The sequence below is a fragment of the Echinops telfairi genome, unplaced genomic scaffold (genome assembly GCF_000313985.2).
Source record: "Echinops telfairi isolate 266 unplaced genomic scaffold, ASM31398v2 ScPeMD7_18;HRSCAF=68, whole genome shotgun sequence".
In the NCBI taxonomy this organism is placed as follows: Eukaryota; Metazoa; Chordata; class Mammalia; order Afrosoricida; family Tenrecidae; genus Echinops; species Echinops telfairi.
In genome coordinates, this window is record NW_022103915.1 from 45,257,060 (window position 1) to 45,283,120 (window position 26,061).

Consider the following 26,061-nt stretch of genomic DNA (forward strand, 5'->3'; position numbering starts at 1 on the left):
CAGCAATTTTAACACAGGGAAGGAAAAGGGAGGTGAATGTGGTTTACTGTTGTTGATAATACTGTTTTTAAAATAGGAAACGGAACAATTTAATCCATACAAATCATTTCTTTTCTTTATCAAGCTTCCTAATAGCATCGCATTCTTTTACCATATGATTTGCCGAGAAGTGAGAAGAACAGCATCATCCACTCCCCTCCTTTGTTTACAATCTTTACTTGGCAGGGCTTCCAGCCTTTCCATAGTTCCAGTATTCCATATCCTCAGGCACTTCTCCTTTACTCCTTTTCCAGAACCTTCTCAAACCCTTCTCTTCCCTCTTGGCACCTCCCCCAGCCAGGAGCAGAGCACAAGGACGAGGTCTGGTTTCTGATCATTCCCAGCAAAATGGGTAATCAAGAAATGGCTGCCAACTGTTTCCTTCTTTTTTCCTATCGCCCTGATGGTTAAGTGTCTTGAGGGCAGGGACTATATTTGTTTTGCTTCTCACCACCCAAACCAAGTCAAACTCACTACCACAGAATCGATTCCAACTCGTGGAGTTCCTAGAGCACACTGCCCCGGTGGGCTGCTGAGGCTGTAAATCTTGATAGATGAGAAAACCTTCATCTTTCCCCACTGGAGCAGCGAGTGGATGTGCACCATCAACCTTGCCATTGACAGCTCAACGGATAACCTACGATGCCGCCAAGGCTCCTTGCTTTTCAGTGAAGCTCAAGAAACATTTGTGTTCAGAAACGAATGGACAGAGTGAAACATTTTTTTTCTTACCCAGTGTAGTCTCCAGGTAAAAATTCTGAAATAGCTGCAGGAAGTTCAGTTTTAATAATTAGAAGATAAGATGACATAGCTGCAAAAAAAAAAAAAAAAAAAAAGCTCCTGTTAGAACTCTCTATTTGATCCACATAAAGTACAATCTATCTACAAACACAGATGCCCATTAGGGCTCATGATGACATGCGGAAAATTAACTTATTCTCTGTGGAGAAGCATTGTGGAGAAGTTCATTATCATTTTTGTTTACATTGCAAGCCCAGAGCAAACTATCTAGGAAAGAGGAAGGGTCATCACTGCAGGTCATTTATAAAACTCTTAGGCTCTTACCTCTGTCCAAGATACTGGGGTTAGTTTAGGAACAGCTGACAGAGGTTCAGTAAGTAGAGCTCAGAGTTTTGGTGTGTTCTCTTACTGGCGACAAACCCCCCTGAAGTCGTTCGTGCTCCCTCCCGCTCCCGTTCTCTTCCTCTCTGCTCGCCCACAGCTTATGAACACCGTTGTAAGACAGAAACAAACCCTAGGATGAACTACATTTTAAATTACCCTCTAACACCGATTAGAGAGGAGTTGATGGAAACATTAAGTTTATTAAAAAGTTAAAACTGCTAACTTTTATTTTATTGACATGGCTCATCTGGCCCTGAGGCTAGCAAAATTCCCCACATTATAATGACGAGACCCAAACAATAAAAGCATTTGTAGCATTTTCATAATGATCCTATTTCCAACGTAGCTATGAAAAAGGAAATTGTAGGAGCCTTCTCAAAGATGGTAGGAAATGTTTTAGTATAGTTACATAATACAGAGACCATTTATATATACTACACATACTTGAGTTTGAACTTAAATGTGTTACTATATAAAATCTCTGATGACTTGGAGTAAGTTTAAGGAGCAAGAGTCTCTCCCTCACACCCTTCCGCTTCCCAGATATTAAGAGTTGAAAGAGAAACAGCAGTATGAAAATGCTATGAAGAATTAATCACGTTCTCTGTGTGTACATCAACTTTATTGTTTATATCTGTTTCATGAAATGTTATGTTTTCTCCTTGGATCTAGAAAATTAAGAACACAAACGAATGCCAAGTATGAATGGCAAAAATCTGGGGGGAAAAAACACTGATTAAAAGACTAAAGTTGTTTTAGAAGAATATGAATTTCTTAACCAATGTATCTGAAAGGAGTCCAACTTCTCCAGGCTTATCACAGTGCTATCATGACCACATAATACTGGTGCTAAAGGGTGCTCTCCGCAATCTGCACCCACTCCCAGCAAGGATGATTCACATGGAATGGGTGCCATTTAGAAACCTTACACTTTTGCAAAAGAAAAACAAGCAACACATTTCTGGATTTCAGGTAGTTTGGCAAGTATATTTCCAGGGTTTAAAATGCTTAGTTGTATGTGTTTAAAAATGAAATTTTACAAAGAGCAAATCTATACTGTATTGTGGTTTTATTTTAAAATAAAACAAACACCACTGTTTAGACAAACAATATAGAATATACAACTAAAATAGCACGAGGAGTCAAGGGGAAGGATTATAGTTTCCATGTGAATTTGTATGAAGGCAGACCACAATACCCCTACACACAGACACTCAATTTTCTTAGTCAAATAAGAGGAGACTTTCTCCTCTGGCAAAGAGTTGGTCTCAGAAACCCAAGGGCAGCTCTACCCTGTGCCTCAGGGCCACTCTGAATCTGCACTGACTCGATGGCACTCAGCTTGGTTTTTCAGTCAGAGCAAAGGACAGCGTCCTCAAACCTCACTGCTGTGACAGTTAAATCGATGTCCTTCTCTGTAGTGGAAAATGTGCGTGTGTGCGTATTTCAGTTTATGAGAGGGCCGCTATTGACTAAAACTCGTGGAGCCATTTCTTCAAGCTCTCTCTTAGTTTTGGAGCATTATAATGGACACGTGAGAAGGTATTCTCTATTGGTTACGTTCTCATAAGGAAACATGTTACTCATCTGGCACAGAACAGAAGGGATGGTTGGCTTGCCCTTCTCCACTCAAGATCTGAAGTCTTTGTAATGCTTTTTCCATTCCAAAGAACTACCCGCATATCGTGTGATGATGACAATCATGAATTGAGTTTTCTGAAACTGGCCTAGAGCTACTTCAATATAGCTTGCAAGGGCCAAAAAAAAAAAAAAAGGCTAAAGAACTTTGCAACAAGGAATGCAGACTTCCTACACAATGAAACTTATTATCTGCCCATCAGACTTTCTTGCTTGGATTAATCCAACACCACATGTATTTCTAAAGTTTCAGACATTTCTCTCTCAGTAATTTTCTATTATTTCTTTTGGATCTTCAGTTGTAAAAAGCTTCAATGAATATAAGATCATATTTCTTTCTAATGTACAATCTGTCATTCTTCCCAGAATTTCTATTAGCCCCCAGCTAACCATTTGATCACTTTTATCCTCTGTTGTAGTCTTAACCCTTTGGTTTTCAAATGAGAGTCCTATTTCACTGGATTTCAAGCTGTAGAATCATGTGTATTGCTAGAAATGTGCACTAACCAAACATGTTTCTCTCTAAAAAAAAAACAAAAAACCCACAAAACAAGCCAGCATATAAAATACAATAAAACATGTAAAATATTGCTTTCTTCTCAGAGAATTCTAGTTTATCTTTTAAGAAGTACAAAAGTACGGCTAACTCTAAGGGGAAAACAAACATTAAACAAGCGAAGCAGAGAATGTTAGTTTTATTAACTAAAAGCATGTTAAATACACAGAAAGGAAACAAACAAATACGATCACCAAATATGCACTGCTGGGAAACATACCTTAATTAGGCTCACATAAAAAGAAAAATCAGTTCAATAAAATAAACTGGAAATGTTTTAAATCCATCAATAAAAAAAGAAAACCACACCTACTATTATCCAGTTGATTCCAGCACACAGTGGAGAAACCCTCTGTCGGGTTTCTGAGGCTCTGTAAATGGGCAGACACCTTTCTCCTGCCCAGTGGTTGGTGAGCTTGACCTGCCTACCTTGCCATTGGCAGTCCCGACAGTGCTATCAAGGCTCCTTGAAGACATCAATGCCCCCAAATCAAATTCACTACTATCAGGTCTATTTCAACTCATGGCAACCCAATAAGACCGAGTAGAACGGTCTCTGTGGATTTCCAAGACCATACATCTTTATAGGGAAAGGCAGCCTCATCTTTCTCTAGTGGAGAGGCTGGTGGCTTCAAACTGCTGCCCTTGTGGTTAATAGCCCAATGTGGAATTATACCACCAGAAAGCTCAAACTGACATTGTTTTTAACCAAAATGTCCACTGAGCCAAAGAGCTACCTGCTGTAACATCTTTTTTTGGTCTCATGACTTCCATTAATGGCATTAAGAAAATGTTAGAGACAGGTTAGAAACAAGAATTTATAAATGATTTTGATGATGTTGACACAAAACAAAGACTATTAAAAGAAGGCACATCATGTTGTACTCTAAATCAATTGCTGTAATAAGGTTATCCCTAAGAGCCATGATGGGCCTGCTTCCACATCACCAAAGCCAATCTTAGTTCTGCACAACAGACCTTGACGACAGCTATCCAACCATTACAAATTATTCTGTTTCATCACACTAACTGAATAAGTATTCCTCTCTCCTTCACTGTAAACCTTACTAGTAGAACTGCCCTGGGAAGGGAATTTAAAACTCTGTCAATCTAATCAGAACACAAAATTTAAAAGTATTCTCTTAAACCCATGTGGAAAAACAACTCTCACATAAGAAATGACTAAATCAGAGTATGATCAGGTAATAGCAAGTTGTAAGGTATTAATACTGCTTTTCCTGGTCAACAAGAGAAGCACATGTGTTGGCAGAATGAGTGCTGTGGGGAGAGAAGCTGTAAACAGAGCAGAGGCAGGGGCTCTGTAGGCGCAGAACCAAAAAGCAGTGAACATGGACGCGTTTTGGATTCTGGCTACACACTTGGCAGCTAAGTGATTTACAAGCATTTCTTTATGTAATTTCCACAACAAATACATGGGTGGCAGATATCATTGTTTATTTTAGAGATGAAGCAATCAAGGCAGGAAGCATCAAGTCTTGCCTAAGACAACGCAGCTAGGGGAGGTAGAAATAGCCAGTGCGCTTTGAGAAACTCGCACCATTAACTAGTATGCTACGGGAAAACAAGAGTGAAATGAAGCAGGACTCAATCCAGAGAAATAAAATGGCGACAAGTCAACCCAAAGGACCAGTTCCAGAATTTCACTTCAGTTGTTTATTTACTTACTTCAATCAGTCTTTACACAACAAACTTCTTCTAGATGTTGAGTTTAATAACTGGATTACAGGAGAATAGAGTATTTATATGACCCCACTGCCATCTGGCCAATGATGGGGGACCCATAGAGATTCTATCGGGTTAAGCAGAACAGCGCCTGTGGATTTTCAAGACTATAACTCTTTACGGAAATGGAATGCTTTTATGATATCAGTTATCATTTCACCAGGAGATGTATTTTTATTTGTATTTCATTTCAGGGTTGTAGCTGGTTTGCTGATGTGACTAATTCACGTTTCCTCAGAGCAGCTCATGAACAGAACTGTTCAGAATAAACTGCTATCTACTGCTATGAATGCATACATCTACAGCTATCATTGTAATATGGGGGGAAAATGTTCCCCCTTTAGTATATAGATCTCAGGGAGCCCTGGTAGTGTAGCAGGCATGCACTGGGGTGTGTTCCACAAGCCGCTCTGCAGGAGAAAGAGGACTTTCGATGCCCATAAATAGTTACAGTCTCAGAAACTCACAGGGGCAGATCTTCCCTGTCCTACAGGGTCACTATGAGAAGATAGCAACCTAATGGCACGGAGTTGGGGGTTTGTTTGTTTCTTAGGATGTCTCTGGGACATTATTCCTTAACCAAAGAACAACTACAAAAAGGCAATCTCTTGTCCCACAAACCATGGACTTCTATGAACTGTTTCCCGCACCAGCACTCTGAAAATGCTTCATAATTTGTCATTAAACAAGTATACAACCTTAATCAAAAGACAGAGACTTAATTAGAAGTCGAGTCTAAAAAATCATAAGTTTACAGAGATAATTATCCTTTTTGTTAAACACTTAAAATGCATGTATAAAGACAGGATTACTTACAGCTGGTTTGAAAACAGAATTAGGTTTTCAGTACTTGGGGAGGTTTAGCAACTTCTTAAAGGATTAGTCAGCCGCCAACCCTAAACAAACAGATGTACTATGGGAGGAAATAAAGGTTGCCTTTCAGTCTAAGAGATTTTTTATTTTAAACATGGTTTTACTCATGGATAGCAACTGGTTATTCTATTTAATGTGCCTTACTAGCCTACTAAATGTCCAAATGCCACTAATTTTAACCCCATTCAAAACAGTGTACATATAATCTGAATGTTTTTAATCCTGAAAATGATGTGATTTCCTTAATGGGTCCACAAATGAGAATATAAGCATACAGGTGCAAATGTTCCCCATTAAATCTTAAAACTGGGAAAATATTTAAGTGACCATGTCTATTTATAGTTCTCAAAGATCCTATAGTTAAACAGAAGTGATTAATAAAAATACATTATGTCTTTTCTTAAAAATGATGTCGCCAGTAAATTTTGTCAGAAGTACTTGAGAAAAAAATCCCTCCTTGGGAATTTCCTGTATTCCTCTCCCAGAGCAATAGTTGCTTAGCTCCCCCAAAAGCTGCAGATTGGCCATAGACGAGCTGACCAGCAGGTGGCGTTAAAATAGCACAGCTAATACCACCGTCTCAGGAAGACAACACAAATGACTTAGAACTGAAAGAGGTCACACTTAATTATGCTCCGGAAAAAACAAAAAGGAAAAAAAAAGCAACCTCAATGGTCTCAACTGTATCTAATGTTAAATGGAGAATTTGAAAAAATATTAAGCATCTGTGGTGTTTATACTTTTCTGCCTATGAGATTTAGAAACCGTGCTCCTCAAACACACCAAATTATCTTGTTGGGTTTCTCTTTAAAATTCAGATTCCCATTTGTGCCTGTGTGAATGTCGGGTCATTCTGGAAATCTCAGGAATGTCATGAAAATGAGCAGTTAGGGCTCTCTTTTTACAGTATGTTGCTGAGGTGGGTGGTAGTTGCCACCAAATAGGCCTGACTCACTGCGACTTGATGTAGAACAGAAAAGGTTGTTTGATGTTGGCATGTTCGAGTCCACTGTTGTGCCTATTGTGTTAATCCATCTCATTGAAGGTTTCCTTCCTCTATTTTTGTTGACTCTTTATTAAACACGATGTCCTTTTTAAAAAATTGTTGTAATCAAAGTACACAAGCCAGAGTCTCATCCTCTTCAATTCTCATAATGTCTGTTGTTATGTGTTGTTGAGTTGGCTTCAACCCATCACAGCCCTGTCCTCACAATCGTTATGCTTGAGCCTATGGTGGCAATCACTCTGGCACTTGTAGGTCTGCCTCTTTGTGGTTGACTTTCAATTTTGCCAAGAAGGAGGTCCTGCTCCTCAGTCTGGTCTTCCTGATAACATGTCCAAAGTACGAGATGAAATCTCACCCTCCTTGCTTCTAGGGAGCATTCTGGCTGTACTTCTTCCCAGACAGGCTTGTTGGTTCTTCTGACAGTCCATGGTACTTTCAATATTCTTCTCAAGCAGCATAATTCAAACACAGTGATTCATTTTTACTCTTCCTCATTCATTATCCAAGTTTCAGGCATATTAACTTATTGAAAATCATGGCTAGGGTCTGGTGCATCTTAGTCTTCAAAGCGATATCCATGCTTCAACAGACTTGTATAGCAATTTTTTCTATGCAGTAAGTGATCTGATTTCTGGACTGATGCTTCTGTGACCATTGGCTGTGAATTCAAGCAAAAGGAAATCCTTCACTACTTTTCGTATTTTCTTTGTTTCTCATGATGTCATATTGGTCCAGTTGTGAGGAGTTTTGTTTTCTTTATGAAGAGTTGTAGTTCACATGAAAGACTGCAGTCCTTGATCTTCATCAAGTCTTGCAAATCCTCACTTTTCAGCAAGCTTAGTTGTGTCACCTGTCTGTATATCACAGGTTATTAACAAGGCTTCCGCCGATCCTGATGCTGTATTCTTTTTCATAAGGTCCGCCTGCTCTGGTTTTATTTGCTCAGCATACATATTAAATAAGTATGGTGACAGGATACAACCCTGACACGTTTGTCCTGATTTTAAACCTTGCAGTATTCTCTTGTCCTGTTCCTACGCCTGCCTCTTGGTCCATACACAGGTTCTGTATGAGCATGATAAAGTGTTCAGGAATTCCCATTTTTCTCAATACTATTCATAGTTTATTATACTCCATAATTCAAATGCCTTTGCCTAGTCAATAAAAACACAAGTACACATCTTTCTGGTATTTTCTGCTTTCAAGATCCATCTGACATCAGCAATGACATCTTTCTTGCGATCTCTTCTGAATCCAGCTTGAATTTCTGGCAGCTCCCTGTACTGCTGAAACTTGTTGAAAGAACTTCAGCAAAATTTTATTTGCATGCAATATTAATTATATTGTTTTACCATTTCCACATTCTTTTGGATCACCTTTCTTTCAATAGGCACAAATATGAATTCTCTTCTAGTCGGTCAGCCAGGTAGCTATCTTTCAAATATCTTGGCATAGATGAGTGAGTGCTTCCAGTGATTCATCAGCTTGTTGAAACATTTCAATTGGTAGTCTGTCAATTCCTGGAGCCTTGTTTTAGGCTAACACCTTCAGTGAAGCTTGGACTTCTTCCTTCAGCATCATTGGTTCTTGATCATATGCTATTTCTTGAAATGGTTGAAAGTTGGACATCTCTTTTTGGTATGGTGACTGTGTGTTGCGTCCATCATCTTTTGGTGTTTCTGACAAGGTTCACATTTTGCTCATAGAATCCCTCAATGTGGCAACTCAAGGCTTGAATATTTTCTTCAGTTCTTTCAGCTTGAGAAATGCTGAGTGTGTTCTTCCTTTCTGACTTTCTAAATCTTTAGCACTTAATTATAATACTTTACTTTTCTAACTCTGGGTCTCTACACATTTCATTATAATACTTTGCCTTCTCAAATTTCCCTTTGAAAATTTCTATCAAGCTTTTTTGCTTTATCATTTCTTCCATTTTTGTTAGCTACTCTACATTCAAGGGTAAGTTTCAGTCTTTTCTAACAACTTAAGACATTCTCTTTTTAATGAACTCTTGCTGTCTTCATATATGATGCTCTTGATGTCATTCCACAGTTCATCAGGTCTTGTCATTAGAGTTCACTGTGTCTAATCTGTTCCTGAGATGTTCTCAAAATTCAGTCAAGTGAGATATACTCAAAGTCATATTTTGGTTCTCATTGACTTGCTGTAATTTTCTTCAACTTCAACCTGAACTTATAAATGAGCAATAGATGGTCAATTCCACAATTGACCCCTAGCCTTTCTTTGGCTACTAATATTGAGCTTCTCTATCATCTCTTCTGATAGATGGTAGTCCATTTGCTTCCTCTGTATCCTGTCTGGGGAGGTCCAGGTTTACACTTGCCAGTTATGATGTGGCAAAAACAGTATTTACAATGAAGTCCTTGGTCTTGTAAAATTCTATCATGAAATCTCTAGCTTCATTTCTATCTCTAGCTTCATTTCTATAGTCCAACGACTGTCCCTTCCTCTTTGTTTCCAACTTTCACAGTTCAATCGCCAATAATAACCAATGGATTTTAATCTCAGGTTTGATCAATTTCAGACTAAAGAAATTAGCAGAATTACTTAGTCTCTTCATCACTAGCTTTAGTAGGTGGTGTATAAATTTGAATAATATTCACATTAACTTAATTCTCTTGTGGGTTTTATGTATTATCCTATCACAGACAGCATTGTATTTCAAGAAAGACCTTGAAATGTTCTTGTAGACAATGAATGCAATACCATTCTTCTTGAATTTGTCATTCCTGGCATTGTAAACCACAATTGTCTAACCCCAAACAGCCAATACATGTCCACTTCAGCTCATTAATGCCTAGGACAACGATCTTCATATCCCATTTCTCCATTCTTCTAGATTCATACTTTGTACATTCCACATTCTGATTATTAATGGATGTTACAACTGTTTCTTCTTATTTTGAGTCCTGCCCCATCAGCATGAATGTCCTGAAAGCTTTACATCACTTACACCATTATGGTTAACTGTACTTTGAGGAGTTCTTCCTCAGTCATATTTTGAGTATAAAATAAATCAAAGCAGAAAGAATAAGACTTGAATTTGGCAGATTAAGTTTTAAATCTGGGTTTCTTCATGAAGTAAAGGCTACCTATCTCTCTGAGCACTGGTCTTTTCTTTTTTATTAAAAGATCATTTTATTGGGGGGCTCTTGCAGGTCTTATGACAACCCACACATCAATTGTATCAAGCATATTTGTACATATGTTGCTATCATCTTTTTCTAGGAATTTACCATATATACTTGAGTATAAGTCAACCCGATATCAGCCGAGGTACCTAATTTTACCTCAAAAACTGCATTAAAACTGTGCTGAAAAACTTGCTTTATACACGAGTATATAGGTACTTTCTTTAGGTCTCTTCTTTGTAAAAATTAGGAGAGTATCATCTACCTTGAAAATTTATTATAATGGCAACATAAGTAAATATCATTATTTTTTTAATTCCATTTTTCTATGATTTTTGAAAACCCTTGTATTTAAAGTCTCTAGTACAGTGGGTCATAACCCCTTTGGGGGTCAAACGACCCTTTCATAGGGGTTGCCTGATTCATAACAGTAGCAAAATTACACTTAAAAAGTAGCAACGACAATAATTTTATGGTTGGGGGTGTCACCAAAACATGAGGAATTGTATTAAAGGGTTGGTCGCAGCATTAGGAATGTTGAGAACCACTGATCTAGTAGAATGCTTAAATTAAATAGCATCTATTGTACTATTTTTCAGTTCTAAATCATCACTGTAAAAAACCAGACCATTAAGCTTCAAAACCATGATATCTGAACTGTATTTGTTACAGAGAAACACTTAAGTACAAAAATTCAATTTGATACTACATACCTACTCTTCACTTATTGTACAAGGAGAAACCCCCCAAAACCTGGATTTCCCGCACCCCCCCCCCTCAAATCTATGTATTTACATTTTTTTACAAAACAGCCTTACCACCTTCAAAGTACTCTTCATTACACTTAATACAATTGTCAAATCTGCGATTCCATTATTGGAAACATTTTTCAAACTCATCTGTCTGGATGGCTGGCAGCACCTCCCTTTTTTTTTCTTCACCTCTTCTATGTCATCCAATTGCTGTCCTTTCATGTCCCTCTTCATTCCCGGAAACAAAAAGAAGTTGCACGAAGCCAGGTCAGGTCATGTAAGGTGCATGGGGCCAGAGAGGCATGCTGTTTTTTGCCTCAAACTGGTGCACTGAGATGGCTGCACAAGCAGGTGCATTGTCGTGGTGGCAAAACCAGTCCCCTGTCTGCCACAAATCAGGCCTTTTCTTTTTTGGTCATCCACTGTTACACAATCTTTTCAGAACCTCTAAAGAGAAAGCTTGATTAACAGTCTGACCTGATGGACTGAACTCTAAATGCACTATCCACTCACATCACAAAACAAATGAGCATCTTGATCTTTAATTTCACTTGAAGAGCATTTTGGGGCAAAGTGACAATGGCATCTTGCACTGGCATGATTGATGTTTGCTTTAAGGGTGGTAAGAATAGCACCATGTCTCATCACCAGTAATGACCTTGGGAAAATAGTCTGGGTTGCTTCGGGGCTGTTCTTTCAAAACAGACATGTTTCCAGCCAATGCTGTTTTTGCTGGTCAGTCAGAACGTGAGGCACAAATTTTGCAGCATCCCTTCTCATTCCCAAATCTTCAGTAAAATTCACTGAACTGAGTTCCAAGATAGTCCAGATAACTTCCCCATCTCTTCAATGGTCCATCGTAGGTCTTTGAGCACAAGTACAGACATTTACATCTGTTTGGGAAATGATGGATGTCCAGAATGAAGTTTGTCATCAATCAACATTTTACCTTTTTTGAAATGAGAAAACCATTTGTAAACTTAAGTTTTTCCCATAGTGCTGTCCTTGTAAGCTATATTCAACATCACAACAGTTTCTGCAGCATTTGCCTGAGCAGGAAATAAAATTTCACAGCTGCATGCTATTCTCTTAAATCAGCCATTACAAAAAACAAAGTTCAAGGGAAACTGCTTTTATGAAAAAATTCACTGTGACCAGAGAACCTTCCCAGGTGACATGACTGAGTGCACTAATTCAGAGTTAGTTGCATGATGCTTGCTTAGTAGGAAAAGTGTGTACTACAAAAGGTTCATCCAGTGAGCTTTTTACTGTCTTTTGGGGGGTACACCCATGTATACTTGTTATCTGCCATATAGGGGAAAAAACTATACTATCCATTACTATTGCACATGAGTTATGGATATCTAGCAGTAATGAATAGCTAATTGCAAGTGGAGAGTAATACTGGCTGGGAAGATTAAGACTTTGTGTCAATTAGACTGGGCCACGATTCTCAATGGCTTGGAATTTACATAATAATGGAACTTGACAGTTATGTAACAATGTGGTCTGCCTCCATTATGTGATATGATATGATGTGCTCATTCTCCTTTTTCAAATAATGCCAATTTTCACATAATGACTGGTCTTTGTAATTGAACCACGCTAATGAGTGGGTATACATCAAGTAATTTTGTAACTATCCAATGTATTTCCAATTTATAAATAGTCCACATTTATTTTGAAAAAGCAATGTTTTAAAAATCATGAATGTGGTATATTACAAAACAAAACAAAATATCACCACCAACACAAAACCACTGCCATTGGATTGATTCCAAGTCATACAACCCTGCAGGGCAGAGTAAAGCTGCTCCTTTGGGTTTCTGAGGTTATAAATCTTTACAGGAACTTAAAGTCTCTCTCTCTCTTTTTTCTCCTGATAACATATTAAAGATCTCTCAAATAAATATACTGTTTCTTCTCAATCATACACAAGTTATCATTAGCAACTCTTTAGGAGTTTCATAGATGTACTTTTATATTAGGAAATTACTTCTTGTTTGAAGATAACCAAGTGGCCATCTAGTTGAGAAGCAATAAAGCCCACATGGAAGAAGCACACCAGCCTGTGTGATCATGAGGTGTCGACAGGATGGGACAAGCCAGCCAGGGTGTAATATAGCACCAATGAAACACACAACATTCCTCTAGGTTGTTAATGCTTCCCCCACCCCCACCACCCCCCACCCCGGCCCCACTATCAGGACCCAAGTTCTATCTTATAAATCTCGCTATACCAGAGCATGTACACTGGCACAGATAAGAGCTCTCAAGACACAGAATCCAGGACAAATAACCCCCTCAAGAATAATAATGGGGGCAGGATCAAGGGGAACGTAACAAAGAGGAAGTGCTGAAATCCTGGTGGGGACTGAGCATGATAGTGGGACAGGAGGAGAATCAATGGAAATAGAGGAAAGAGCTGGGAGGCAAAGGGTATTTATAGAGCTCTAGATAAAGACATGTACATATACAAATATATTATATGAGGATGGGGAAATAGATCTATGAGCCTACATTTATAGGTTTGGTATTAAGGTAGCAGAAGGACATTGGGCCTCCACTCAAGTACTCCCTCAACACAAGAATACTTTCTTCTAGTAAATTGGCATTCTATGATGCTCACCTTCCCGACACAACCGCTGAAGACAAAAGCGGGTGAATAAGCAAATGTGGTGAAGAAAGCTGATGGTGCCCGGCTATCAAAAGAGATAGCGTCTGGGGTCTTAAAGGCTTGAAGGTAATCAAACGGCCATCTAGCTCAGAAGCAACAAAGCCCACATGGAAGAAGCACACCAGCCTATGCAACCACGAGGTGTCGAAGGGATCAGGTGTAAGGCATCATCAGAACAAAAAATCTTACCATAGTGAATGATGGGGGGAGTGTGGAGTGGAGATCCAAAGCACATTAGTAGGCCACTGGAGATCCCCTTGCAGAGGGGTCTCGGGGAGGAGATGAGCCAGTCAGGGTGCGATGTAACAATGATGAGAAATACAACCTTCCTCTAGTTCCTAAAGGTTTCCTCCCCGCTCCCACTACCATGACTCGAATTCTATCTTGCAAGACTGGCTAGACCAGAGGAGGTACACTGGTACAGATAGGAACTGAAAATACAGGGAATCCAGGACGGATGAGCCCTATAGGACCAGTGGTGTGAGTGGCAAAACAGGGAGGGTAAAGGGAAAATGGGTAGGAAAGAGGGAACCGATTACATGGAACTGTGTGTGACCTCCTCCCTGGGGGACAGACAACCAAAAAGTGGATGAAGGGAGACATCGGACAGGGCAAGATATGACAAAATACCCATTTATAAACTATCAAGGGCTCATGCGGGAGGGGGGAGCGGGGAGGGAGGGGAAAAATGAGGACCTAATGTCGGGGGTTTAAATGGAGAGAAAATGTTTTGAGAAACGATGTACAAATGCGCTTTACACAATTGATGTGTGTATGGATTGGGATAACAGTTGTATGAGCCCCTAATAAAATGTTAAAAAAAAAAAAAAGAATAATAATGGGAATAGCGATATCCTGACGATAGGGGGAAAAAAGGGAGAACCGATTGCAATAGGCGACATAACCACCCCCACCACCCCAGGGTGATAAACAACAGACACATGGATGAAGTGAGAAGCAGACAGTGTAAGATATGAAAATAATAATTTATAATTTATCAAGGGTTCACGCGGAAGGGTGGAGGAGGGAGAGGAACCAAGGGCTCAAATAGAAAGAATATGTTTTGAAAAGGATGATGGCAACATATGTACAAATGTGCTTGACACAATGGATGTATGGATTGTTATAAAAGTTGTAAGAGCCCCCAACAAAATGATTGGGGAAAAAATTACTTCTTAAGGCTGGAGTTCCTAGACTTGACTTCAGAGGCTCAGAAGGGTGATCTCTAAAAATTAAAAATAAAAGAGGAGGTGTACTCCTTTTCCTAATGACAATGAACCGGCATTTTCAAAAGCTTTTAGGCTAATAGTTGTTGGTTCACTAAAGATCCCAAAGAACAAGAGAGCGATCATCATTTGAACCAAGTACAACCCTTCCATTTAACTTTCCTGTACTAAAATATATATGAATGCCCTTAAGAATGATTAAGTCTCTGTGGTTCAGTGAATTACTTGATCCGATTCTTCTATTCATAGCCTTTCCCCCACCAAACAACTTTTTCCTGAAGAGGTTGTAAGAGAAGGTGGGGGAAGATGATGATAGAATTCAGCTTTGAGTGACTGTTAGTACACTTCATTGTGAAGCATGGAATTCTGACTTGTGGACTGGTCAGTTTTGCCACCCTGCTGGGTAGAATAAAATGGTAGAATAAAATGAGCCACCTCATTTACAGGACGAGGGGGCTGGCACTACCATCAAGAATGAAGCATGAGCTAGAATGGTAGACTTCCTTAGTTCACCTAGCAAGTAAAGCTGAGTGGCTTCAGGCAGGCTCACTTGCTGAACAGGGTGTCTCTGGGCACTATATTGGGGAGCTGGGTTTGCTGACTCACCGAGTTATAGCTGAGTGCCTTTGGGTTGAGGTTTATGGTGGAGTGGGGTGCACTTTGGGTATTTTTTGGCTTCTGTACATGACACTCAGACAATTGGCCAACCAGCTCCATTTGACTGCTTCCAGGGACAGGGAGCCTCTCATCAGGATGTACGTAGGCTATTCCTATTACCACACAACCTAATTGCAAAGGCCTATCTAATGTGCAACCCAAACCAGCTTCACTATAAGCTTCTGCCCATGAAAACTAGCTTTGTCCTCCGACAATACTGACTTGGTCTAGTTTCATTTTTGGTATTTCATGTTTAGCTTTTAAAATATTTGGAGATAATGATCAAGCTACCCTTGCCCCCCTTCTCTTCTTGATAAATACATCCAGAATATTTTAACGTACTTGAAAGAGGACACACAAATCTACTCAGCTCTATTCAGTTCCACAAAGGTTTGCCAAGTCACAGGTGCTATGCTACAATGTGTTGGGAATACAAAGAGAAATGAGATCTAATTCTTGCCCAAACGGACTTCACAAATAGTGGGAGAAAGTAGCATATACAGAGATAACTTCAATTGAATAACAACTAGTACTAAAATAGAGTTATGCCCAGTAGCAAGTACATATGAGGGAGCTTCAAAAAGTTTGTTGAGAAATGTAATAAAAGAACAATAGAATTTTTCCATGAACTTTGTGAAGCTCCCCTGATGTACGATCAGAGCACAAGGAAGGGATCAGAATGAAAAACAGCAACTGCTGTTTGGGGCATTGTGCCAGGGTCACAAATTTGGATCTCAATTCCTGGAACAAAAATTCTATATAAAATGCTACAGAATGATTCAACATAACGATTTTTACTATTCACACGGACAGGATAATGAAGAGTTGAAAATATCACATCATATGTTCTTGTTCCAAAATATCACCAATGTTCAACTATTCAATACATACTGCTAGAGTAAATGATTTCAAAAGTAATCTTTGTGGGGGTTTTTTTGGGTGTGAATTTGGAAACAAATTTTAAATCCAACTTAGTGTGAAATATTTTCAAGGAGAAAGTAGAACGCCCATTTCAAGGTTGTTCTTTTTTTTTCTTTAATACTTTTATTGGAGGTTCTTACATCTCTTATCACAATCCATACATTCCTCCAATGTGTCAAGCACATTTGCACATATGCTGCCATCATCATTTTCAAAGCATTCTCTTCCCACTTGAGCCCCTGCTATCAGCTCCCCATTTCTTCCCCCTCCCTCCCCTGCCCGCCCTCCCTCACAAACCCTTGATAAGTTATAGATTATTTTTTCCATGTCTTATATCATCCTCCGTCGCCCCTCACCCACTTTTCCATTATTTGTCCCCCTCAGAGGGGAGGGGGTTCTAGGTTGATCCTTGTGATTGATTCCCCCTTTCTCCCCCCATCTCCTCTAATCCTCTTGGTATCTCTACTCTCCTTGTTGGCCCTGAGGGGTTTATCTATCCTGGATTCCCTGTGTTTTGGACTCTTTATCTATAGCAGTGTGCATGCTCTGGTCTAATCCGATTTGTAAAGTAGAATTGAGGTCATGATAGTGGAGTGAAGGAAGCACCAAAGAGCTAGAGGAAAGTTGTGTGTTTCATCGGTGCTATACTGCACCCTGATTGGCTCATCTCTTCCCTGTGACCCCTGTGACCGATGAAACACACAACTTTCCTCTAGCTCTTTGGTGCTTCCTTCACTCCACTATCATGTGAGGGGATGTCCAATTGTCTACAGATGGGCATTGGATCTCCACTCCATGCCCCCTCCCCCCATTCACCTTGGCTATGGTTTTATTCTGGGTCTTAGATGCCTGATACCTGATCCCATCGACAACTCATGACACACAGGCTAGTGTGCTTCTTCCATGTGGGCTTTGTTGCTTCTCAACTAGATGGCCGCTTGTTTATCTTCAAGTCTTTAAGACGCCAGATGCTATATCTTTTGACAGCCAGGCACCATCAGCTTTCTTCACCACATTTGCTTATGTACCCATTTTGTCTTCAGTGATGTTAGGAAGGTGAGCGTCACAGAATACCGGATTGTTAGAACAAAGTGTTCTTGTGTTAACGGAATACTTGTGTTGAGGCCCAATGTCCACCCGCAACCTTAATTCTTAACACATAGATATGAGTACATAGTTCTATTCCCCTCTCATCATATATATATTTACATATGGACATGCCTGTATCTAGGCCTCTATAAATGTCCTTTGCCTCCTGGTTCGTTCCTCTGTTTCCTTTTTACTTCCCTCTTGTCCCACCATCTTGTTCAGCCTTCATTCGGGTTTAGAAATTCTTCGCTGCTACATTGCCCTTGATTGAGCCCCACTAGGCATCCTATGGCCTTCCTTCCATTGATTTTAGTTCACTTGTTGTTCCCTTGTCCCTGGGTTGGTTCTCCCACTCCCTTCCTTTCTCCCACCTCCTCTTCTCCCATATCCTCCCAGAACCATTGGTTCTGTTCTTTTCATCTCCAAATTATTTATCCCGCCCATCTTATCTAGATAGACACGCAGATACATTAATAATTGCAAAAACCAGGCAAAGCCAAATAAAACAACAAAGGAAGTCAAAACCAATAACAACAGCAAAAAGCAAGAACAAAATAACAATAACAAAAAGAAAGCCACTGACAAAAACGGAAAAGCCTATAAATAGTTAAGGCCTGTTTGTTGGCCTTTACAAGTGTTTTCCAGTCGAGTCTGATGGGGTGCCACACTCTGTCTCCCAAGTCTATTTTTGGTATTCCTTGCAGTTTCATCACTCTGCTCCTGCTGCTGCTCTGCTGCATGCCCTCAGTGCCTTGCCCCCCATCAAAGGCAATCTTAAAGTCATAAAGGGAGAAATTCGTTTTCCTGTCTCCTGGTGTGGAAGGTGAGGTTTGTGTGCTAAAAGGAAATTATTTGGTATACTATCTGAGGAAGCATTTACTTCATTCACTAACATCTTTTTTTCCCTATGAAAATTCAAAAAATTAAAACACAAAAGTTTAAGAATTCCAAAACAATAGCAAACACAATTGTTTGAGGGAATGGTATTTTTTTCCTCGATCACCAACAAACCAGAAGTGCAATTGGAATTTGGTTAACAACACTTAACATGTGAAAGCTCAGATGTTTTCAGTATCAGAGTGAAACTTGATTAAAACTGTCAGTGTCAAATGATTCTGAAGATTTACATGTAAGATTAAAATTTCCTCTGACAACTCGTGTAAGAGCCAAGGGCCACGCATTTCCTTTTGAACGAGTAACATTTACCGAGTCCTCCAGTCAATGGTTAAAGAAAATTTAGGCACTGTTAAGCACTAGGTAACTTCTTTGCAATATAGAAACACAATTCTAAAATTAAAGAATTACATGTTTAATACATTTAGTAAGTCTCATTGCCATCGAGTTAATTCTGATTTTTAGTGACCCTAGAAGACAGAGTAGAATTGCCCCTGTAGGTTTCCAAGACTTAAATCTCTACAGGTGTAGAAAGTATAATCTTTCCACCATAGAGTGGCTGGTGGTTTCAAACTACTGATTTGATGGCTAGCCACCAGCACATAATCCACTATACCAGCACATAATCCACTAGTCACCAGCACATAATCCACTACACCAGGACATAATCCACTACACCAGCACATAATCCACTAGCCACCTGCACATAATCCACTACACCAGCACATAATCCACTATACCACAGGGCTCTTTCATTTAGTAAGTAACTATTCACAATTAAAATAACTTTTATTTCTACATGGCTCTCAATATCAGGATCAATTTTTAATGGAAATACAATAAAAGATACAGGCTTTTAAAAAGGCTTCCTATTTATTTCAGATCTGCTTATTTTTGAAAACCAGTTGATCATTTTCATTTTCTTAGAACATTGCTTACAATTTGAGTTATGAATATAACACTGATGATCTGTTCTGTAAATCTTTACCAGACTCACAATTAAAAGCTTTAAAAAGAAGACCTTGTTGATCCATGCCCAAATGTACAGAGCACCACTCTCTCTAAAATAGTATTTGCCAGTGGAGGCAGATGGCACAACAGTAGAGGGCTAATGTTTTATAATGGCCTAGAGAGAGTTTCTAAACTGTATCCTATCACAACCACAGAAAACCAATTCTTCAGAACAATGATGAAGACGCAATAACAGGCTGAGGTAGTGCTTGAAAGCAAAGGTCTACCTGGAAGTTCACTTAGAAGTTACGGTCACAAGGGCTATTAAATCAACTCCATCACATCTATGTACACGTGGTACATTTCAATTGCTTACCTCCAATGTTCTGAATTATTATGGTGCCTGCCACCACCACCTATAAAAGAACAAATGTATTCAGAAGATGTAAGAGGAAATAATATAAAAGGATTGTTATTTTATTAAAGCTCAAGCACTAATAGTAAAAAATAGGTGCAGAAGTCACGAATGGAGAAAAATTGGAAAGAATAAAAATTCCTAGCCATAATACATAAAATTAATAATCATCACATAAAAAAGTCATTCTTTAATAGTTCCACTGTTGCTATAAAGAACACTTTTGAAAGTTTTCTTGGCAGTTATTTTAAAACATTTTAAAGTGTTAAAAGCCAGTAATGGGTAGATTATCAAAGTTCTGAAAAAGGTGAAATGGAATCTATTTGGTCTCAGTCTCCTTTTCTCACTGGTTTTGCCACCTCCTTTAACAGTGTGCTGGGACAGTGTGGGTGTGTTGTACCAAGGCTGTATGGCACAGAGGAAACGATACGGCCTTCTGAAATATCAGCTTAGCTTAGGCCAAACTTTTGAGCATCCCTGTCCCAAGAATTAGAAGGAGCCCTGATGTCAAAATAGACTATGATGCATTGGGCTGCTCACCTAAAGGTCAGTGGTTCAAACACACCAGCAGCTCCATGGGAGAAAGATGAAGCCACTATCTTCTATAAATATCTACAGTTCTGGAAACTCGAGGGAGAAATACTCTCTAAGAGGGTCACTATGAGTTGAAACGGACTCAAAAGCAATAGGTTTGGGTATGTCCAGGGTATTTAAAAAATATAGATTAAAGATTTTCCAGCCCAAACAGTCTCAGATCCAAAATACCTAAGGCACATGTTTCAAACTCAACAGTGAAGCAGGTGGAAAATAAGAAAACTGGAGGTAGTAATGACAAGTGGCTAGAACTCCTTCCCTTTCAAAATGGGGCAGTGACTACTCAATGCTGACCAGGTGCTGACATAGGCAAATGTGTAGTCAACGCAGCCAGTTCTGACAGTCCTGAGAAAGTGTGAAAATTCTGATTCTTTCAAAATGTCATGACCAGTTAAAAATAAAACAGATTTGAAACACATGGAATACGCTTGAGGACAACGTTCAACCTGCAAGCTTGCTATCTCATGATCTCTGACTGACGAGATTCCAAGGAGAGTCAACATAGCACTTTGCCATTCTCATAATCAGAGAAGATGGTTAAACATGCTGCTTCCAGTGGGCTTTTCAACTACTCCAATCATTGTGGATCTGGGCTGGCTAGCCCTCAAGGGTATATTTCATATATGTGGAGCTGGTTAGCCCTCAAGGATCACCCATGCCTTTGACGACTGACTGATAACAGATCATCCCTCCGGCCCACTTCTCCTAAGAATTCCATCAGAGCACTTGCCTATCTGGGGAACAATCTAAGTTTTCCGGACTAGAGGTCTTGGGCTCTGAATTTTGGCGAGAAGTCATTGGAGATGTGCTGTCTGACACTAACATCTTCCAGACAAAACTATGCATATAAACCTTCTCAAAAGTTACTGCCGATCAGTCATAACTGTTTGTGAAAAATGGTTTTGTACTTTTGTATATAGGTTATCCTCAGGTTTTGAACTGTCCAACTTAAGACAACTGGTACAATCTCTTTAGTGCTACGCAAATGTACCCTCACCTTTGAAGATGTGACACAACCTACTGCAACAAATACCTCATCGAAATCACCTTCATTTAGTGTGTGTGAAGCTTTTTAATCACTGAAAAGCCTTTGAAGTTTTTCTTGCACTTTAGTCAGGCTGAATTAGAGCCCTATATTCCAGTGGTTCTCAACCTTCCTAATGTCGCGACCTCATGTTGTGGTGACCCCCCAACCATAAAATTATTTTTGTTGCTACTTCATAACAGTCATTTTGCTACTGTTGTGAATCAGGTGACCTCTGTGAACGGGTCGTTCAACTCTCAAAGGGGTCATGATCCATAGGTTGAGAACCACCACTATATTCCAATTTACCACACAAATTCAACTTAAAAGAGACGCTTAGTAATAGAGCTTGTTCATTATCCAAGGACATCTTGCATTATCTTTTACATGCTATGATATTAGATAGCTACTATTAATAATAAACTAAATTTGTATTTCTCCTCTATTAGCATATTGCAAAAATACAATAATATCAGCTTAGTAATCATTATCTTTCTAGTATTTGACAGAATTTAAGCATTTAAAATCTAGAAAGACAGGATACTGATTGGTTGATTTATCAATCAGTGTCTACAACATGGCATTTACTTTGGTAAGTGAATAAATAAACTCATGGACTTGTAAAAAAGTTAACGTCTTCTTTATTATTAGAATAATGATATCGTACATCATATCCATGATTTCTGGAAAAAAGAGCAGTTGAAACCCAATTGTGGAAGTGAGTACGAGATACAGAATAGGCAAACAACAAACTCCTGATTGAGAGTTTGCTCGCTCTAGTGTACCTGTCTACAAAGCATTGGGTGCAAAGATTAAAATGATAAAGCGACTACTCTAGTGCGTCAGGTAAAGGAGGCTTTCAACAATCTTCTAATAGCCGCCTTTGAGACTTTATTGTATACAAGGAATACAGAGCAAATGTACCGTGAAATAATAATGAAGACAGTGATAAGTCATGTTCACAGATGACCATTTTAATTGACAAGAGATTATCTTATCAGTATTTTTTCTTCTCCCTTGGATAAACTAGATGCAAGAAATTACTTAATTTACCAAACATCCTGATCTTTAAAAAACCTGAAATTGTTTCAAGCAATGACTTATAAAACCCTTTACCCTCAGATAAGGTGCCCATTGGTGTTGTGGGTTAGGCATTGGGCTGCTAACCTCAAAGTCAGTGGTTCAAACCCATTGAGGGAGAAAGATGAGTCCGTCAGTTCACCTACAGATCTTGGGAACCCCATATAGGGTCACCATGAGTCAGAACTCATTTGATGGCACTAGGTTGTTTAGGGGCTACCCTCTGATAACACATTCTTTGTTTTGTTCAGATTTCAAGGTTCTTAAGGTCCAAGACATAAGACGACATGGCATAAAATAGAAATACTCCCTTTTGTACTCGAGCTGTTAACCACAAGGTTAACTCAGGTTCAAAGGCACCAGTTGCTGTGCAGACAGATGATGCTGACTGTTCCCACCCACACTGATTTAGCAGTCTCAGAAACGCTACATAGAGCTGTTATATGAGTCAGAACTTATAGCAATGGATTGGGTTGGGTTTAGTTTGGTTTGGTTTAGTATACCGTCTATAAGAGAGAATGCAATAAATAGACTGTTATTTCCTTATTCTGAGCAGGAAACGCAGCAGAATTTAAATCTGGGGTTCTAGAATCTGGTACTGCCTTTAGGCAACTGGGGACAAGCAGGGCCTCAATGTCCTCACCTAGAACTGAGGAGACCATTAGGTTATAATTTTAATCCTGGGCTGATTACTCATCTGTCTCTATGAGGATTTGCTCAGAGAATACCAAATTATTAGGAAAAGCTCAAAATAGCCCATTGGTACTGCTTTAAATGTATGTCATTTCTCTCCAGTAAGGTAAAAGAGACTAAAAGATTTAAGTGCTGAATTAAATTTATTAATGTATTTTAGGAAGGACAAATACACACAAGGACTTCTTCCTGCTCCCACCATTCTTTCTCTTTTCCCTCCATTTTACTTTAGTTTATTCCCATTTATTGCTCTCTACATTTATACCTTTTCCTTGACATGCAGGGGGGTTGGGGAGGGGGAACGCAAATTGAGTTTTGGATCAAGTAAAGAAGATAAGAAAATTTACCTTTCCAGGCAATCCAAACACAAAGAGTCCAAGGTCTTCGTAAGATGTCACAGCTGTTAAGAGAAATTATAATTTTCACCTTTGCATATAACTATTTGAGTGCTAGGTCTTAAAGAGAAAATCATTCCATTATTAGAAACTATGTATCATTCTTATGATGCCATTCAATGAGGATTTGTCACAACCGGAGAAAAGAAAAATTTCCCTCACACTTTCCAATAAAAGCAAAAGCAAGAAAACTTTTACTTAATTGGATATTTTATATAACTATCTTTGATAATTTTCTGCATGAAATCTTCAACTTTCACCCCAAATCAAACCCCAGAATGCCTGTGATTGTCAGCCGTCTTTGTAGAACAGAAGTTCTCTCTTTATGCATGCCTAGTGGTTTTCATTCATTTTAAATCACCAAGGATGCTATTTACGACGGCATTATACAATATCTTGTATTGTCTAAGCCTCTGCCTGCTAAACTGCACATAGTAGTCATTATTTTCCATCTTGCTAACGAAGAGTTTCTGATAAGGCCGACAGTGACAACACACAGAATTAACATGCTATTAGTCACCAACTACCATCCATACTGGAGGACTGCTGCATTTAGTATGGATGACAACTCAATGCAAATAAAACCAAAATGCGCACAATTGGACCAATAGGTGACATCATGATAAACTGAGAAAAGTTTGAACATGTCAAGGATTTTATTTTGCTTGGATCCACAATTAATGCTCATGGAAGCAGTAGTCCACAGGTCAGAACATATGTTGAATTAGGAAAAATCTGCTGCACACGACTCTTTTAGAGTATTGAAAAGCAAGGATGTTACTTTGAGGAGTAATATACACCTGACCCAAGCCATGGGATTTTCTACTGCCTCCTATGCTTGTGAAAGTTGGACACTGACTAAAGAGGACTGAAGAAGAATCCATGCATTTAAATTGTGGTGCTGGAGAAGAACACTGTTACAAGGACAAACCAATCTGACTTGGAAGAAGTACAGCCAGAGTGCTCCTTAAAGGTAAGAATGTCAAGGACATACCTTGGACATATTGTCAGGAGAGACCAGTCTCTGGAGGAGGACATCATGTTTGGTAAATTGGAGGGGCAGCAAAAAAAGAGAAAGGCCTTGGATGAGATTTATTGACACAGTGGCTTCAACAATGGGATCAGGCATAGGAACAATTGTTGAGGATGACGCAGGACCGTGTAGCATTTCCTTCTGTTGTGCATGGGGTTGCTATGAGTCAGTACCTAAAAACAACAATTATGCCTACTGACCTACCTGGCATCTGGTAAGGGATAATTATGGATAAATTTGTGATTTCTCTCAGGTATATTGAACTATCAAAAGTAGTGTAAACATTTTTATTATTAATTTTGCAAATTCCTAGTTGCTTAAGTGCTTAATGTAGGAACTGCCTTACAGTTAGACTAAAGTTAAAGCAAAAGTGACCACTTTCTTGAGAAACTTATAGACTTGTGCTTTATGAGGATAGTCTTAGACTTGGTTCTAGTCCGTTCCAATGCTAAGGCTATTAACAACCGCACAGAGCGCACGCCCTTCAGCTGTCACTTGAGCGGTCTACTTATGCACTGTTGACCATGCAAAGGCATTCAATCGTGTGGATCTTAACAGACTATGAATAGCCTTGAGAAGAATGGGAATTTCACACACTTAATTGTGCTCAAGTGGAAACTGTGCATGGATCAAGAGTCAGTTGTCCCACAAAAAAGGGAAATATTCTTCATTTAAAATCAAGAAAGGTGTGTTTCAGGGTTGTGTCTTCTTGCCATACTTATTCAATCTGTATGCTGCACTAATAATCAGAAAAACTGGACTATATGACGAAGAATGAGGCATCAAGTTTTGAGGAAGGCTTATTGACAACCTGTGGTATGCAGATGACATAACCATGCTTGCTGATATTGAGGAGGACTTGCAGCATGTGCTGATGAAGATCAAAGATTGCAGCATTCAATATGGATTACAACTCAATGTAAAGAAATTCCAAATCCTCACAACTTGGCCAATAGGTAACATCATGATAAACAGAGAAAAGATTGAAGTTGTCAAGGAGTTCATTTTGCTTGGATCGATAATCAACGCTCATGGAAGTAGCAGTCAAGAGATCCAACACTGAATTGCACTGGGTCAATTTGCTGCACCTGACCCAAGTCATGGCATTTTCAATCACCTCATGTGCGTGTGAAAGTTGGATACTGAATAAGGAAGACTGAAGATGGATCGATGCATTTGGATTATGGTGCTGGGGAAGCAGACTCCAAGGACCATGGACTGCCAAAAGAACAACGTCTGTCTTGGAAGATATAGAGCCAGATGCTCCTAAGAAGTGAGGCTGGCAAGACTTTGCCTCACATGCTTTAGACCTGTTGTCAGGAGAGACCAGTCTCTAGAAAGAGACATCATGCTTGGTAAAACAGAGGGGCAGCAAAAAAAAGAGGATGACCCTGGATATGATGGATTGACATAGTGGCTACAACAATAGCTCAGATAGACACAATTATGAGGATGGTACAGGACCAGGTAGTGTTTCATTCTGTTGTTCACAGGAACCAAGTCAATGGCACCTAACAACACAACTCAA

At 39.2% G+C, this 26,061-nt stretch overlaps 1 protein-coding gene across 3 annotated transcripts in view; it reads right to left on the bottom strand.

The window, feature by feature from the left end:
- The window catches only part of SLC38A6 (solute carrier family 38 member 6), a 69,836-nt gene that overhangs the window by 23,784 nt on the left and 19,991 nt on the right, over positions 1–26,061 (bottom strand). For all 3 annotated transcript variants that reach the window (XM_045288198.1, XM_045288199.1, XM_004698635.3), the window contains 3 exons: positions 23,453–23,505; positions 19,676–19,715; positions 772–850 (listed from right to left, as the gene is read on the bottom strand). In XM_045288198.1, the coding sequence (XP_045144133.1) occupies positions 772–850; positions 19,676–19,715; positions 23,453–23,505 (172 nt within the window). The remainder of the gene's footprint in view (positions 1–771; positions 851–19,675; positions 19,716–23,452; positions 23,506–26,061) is intronic.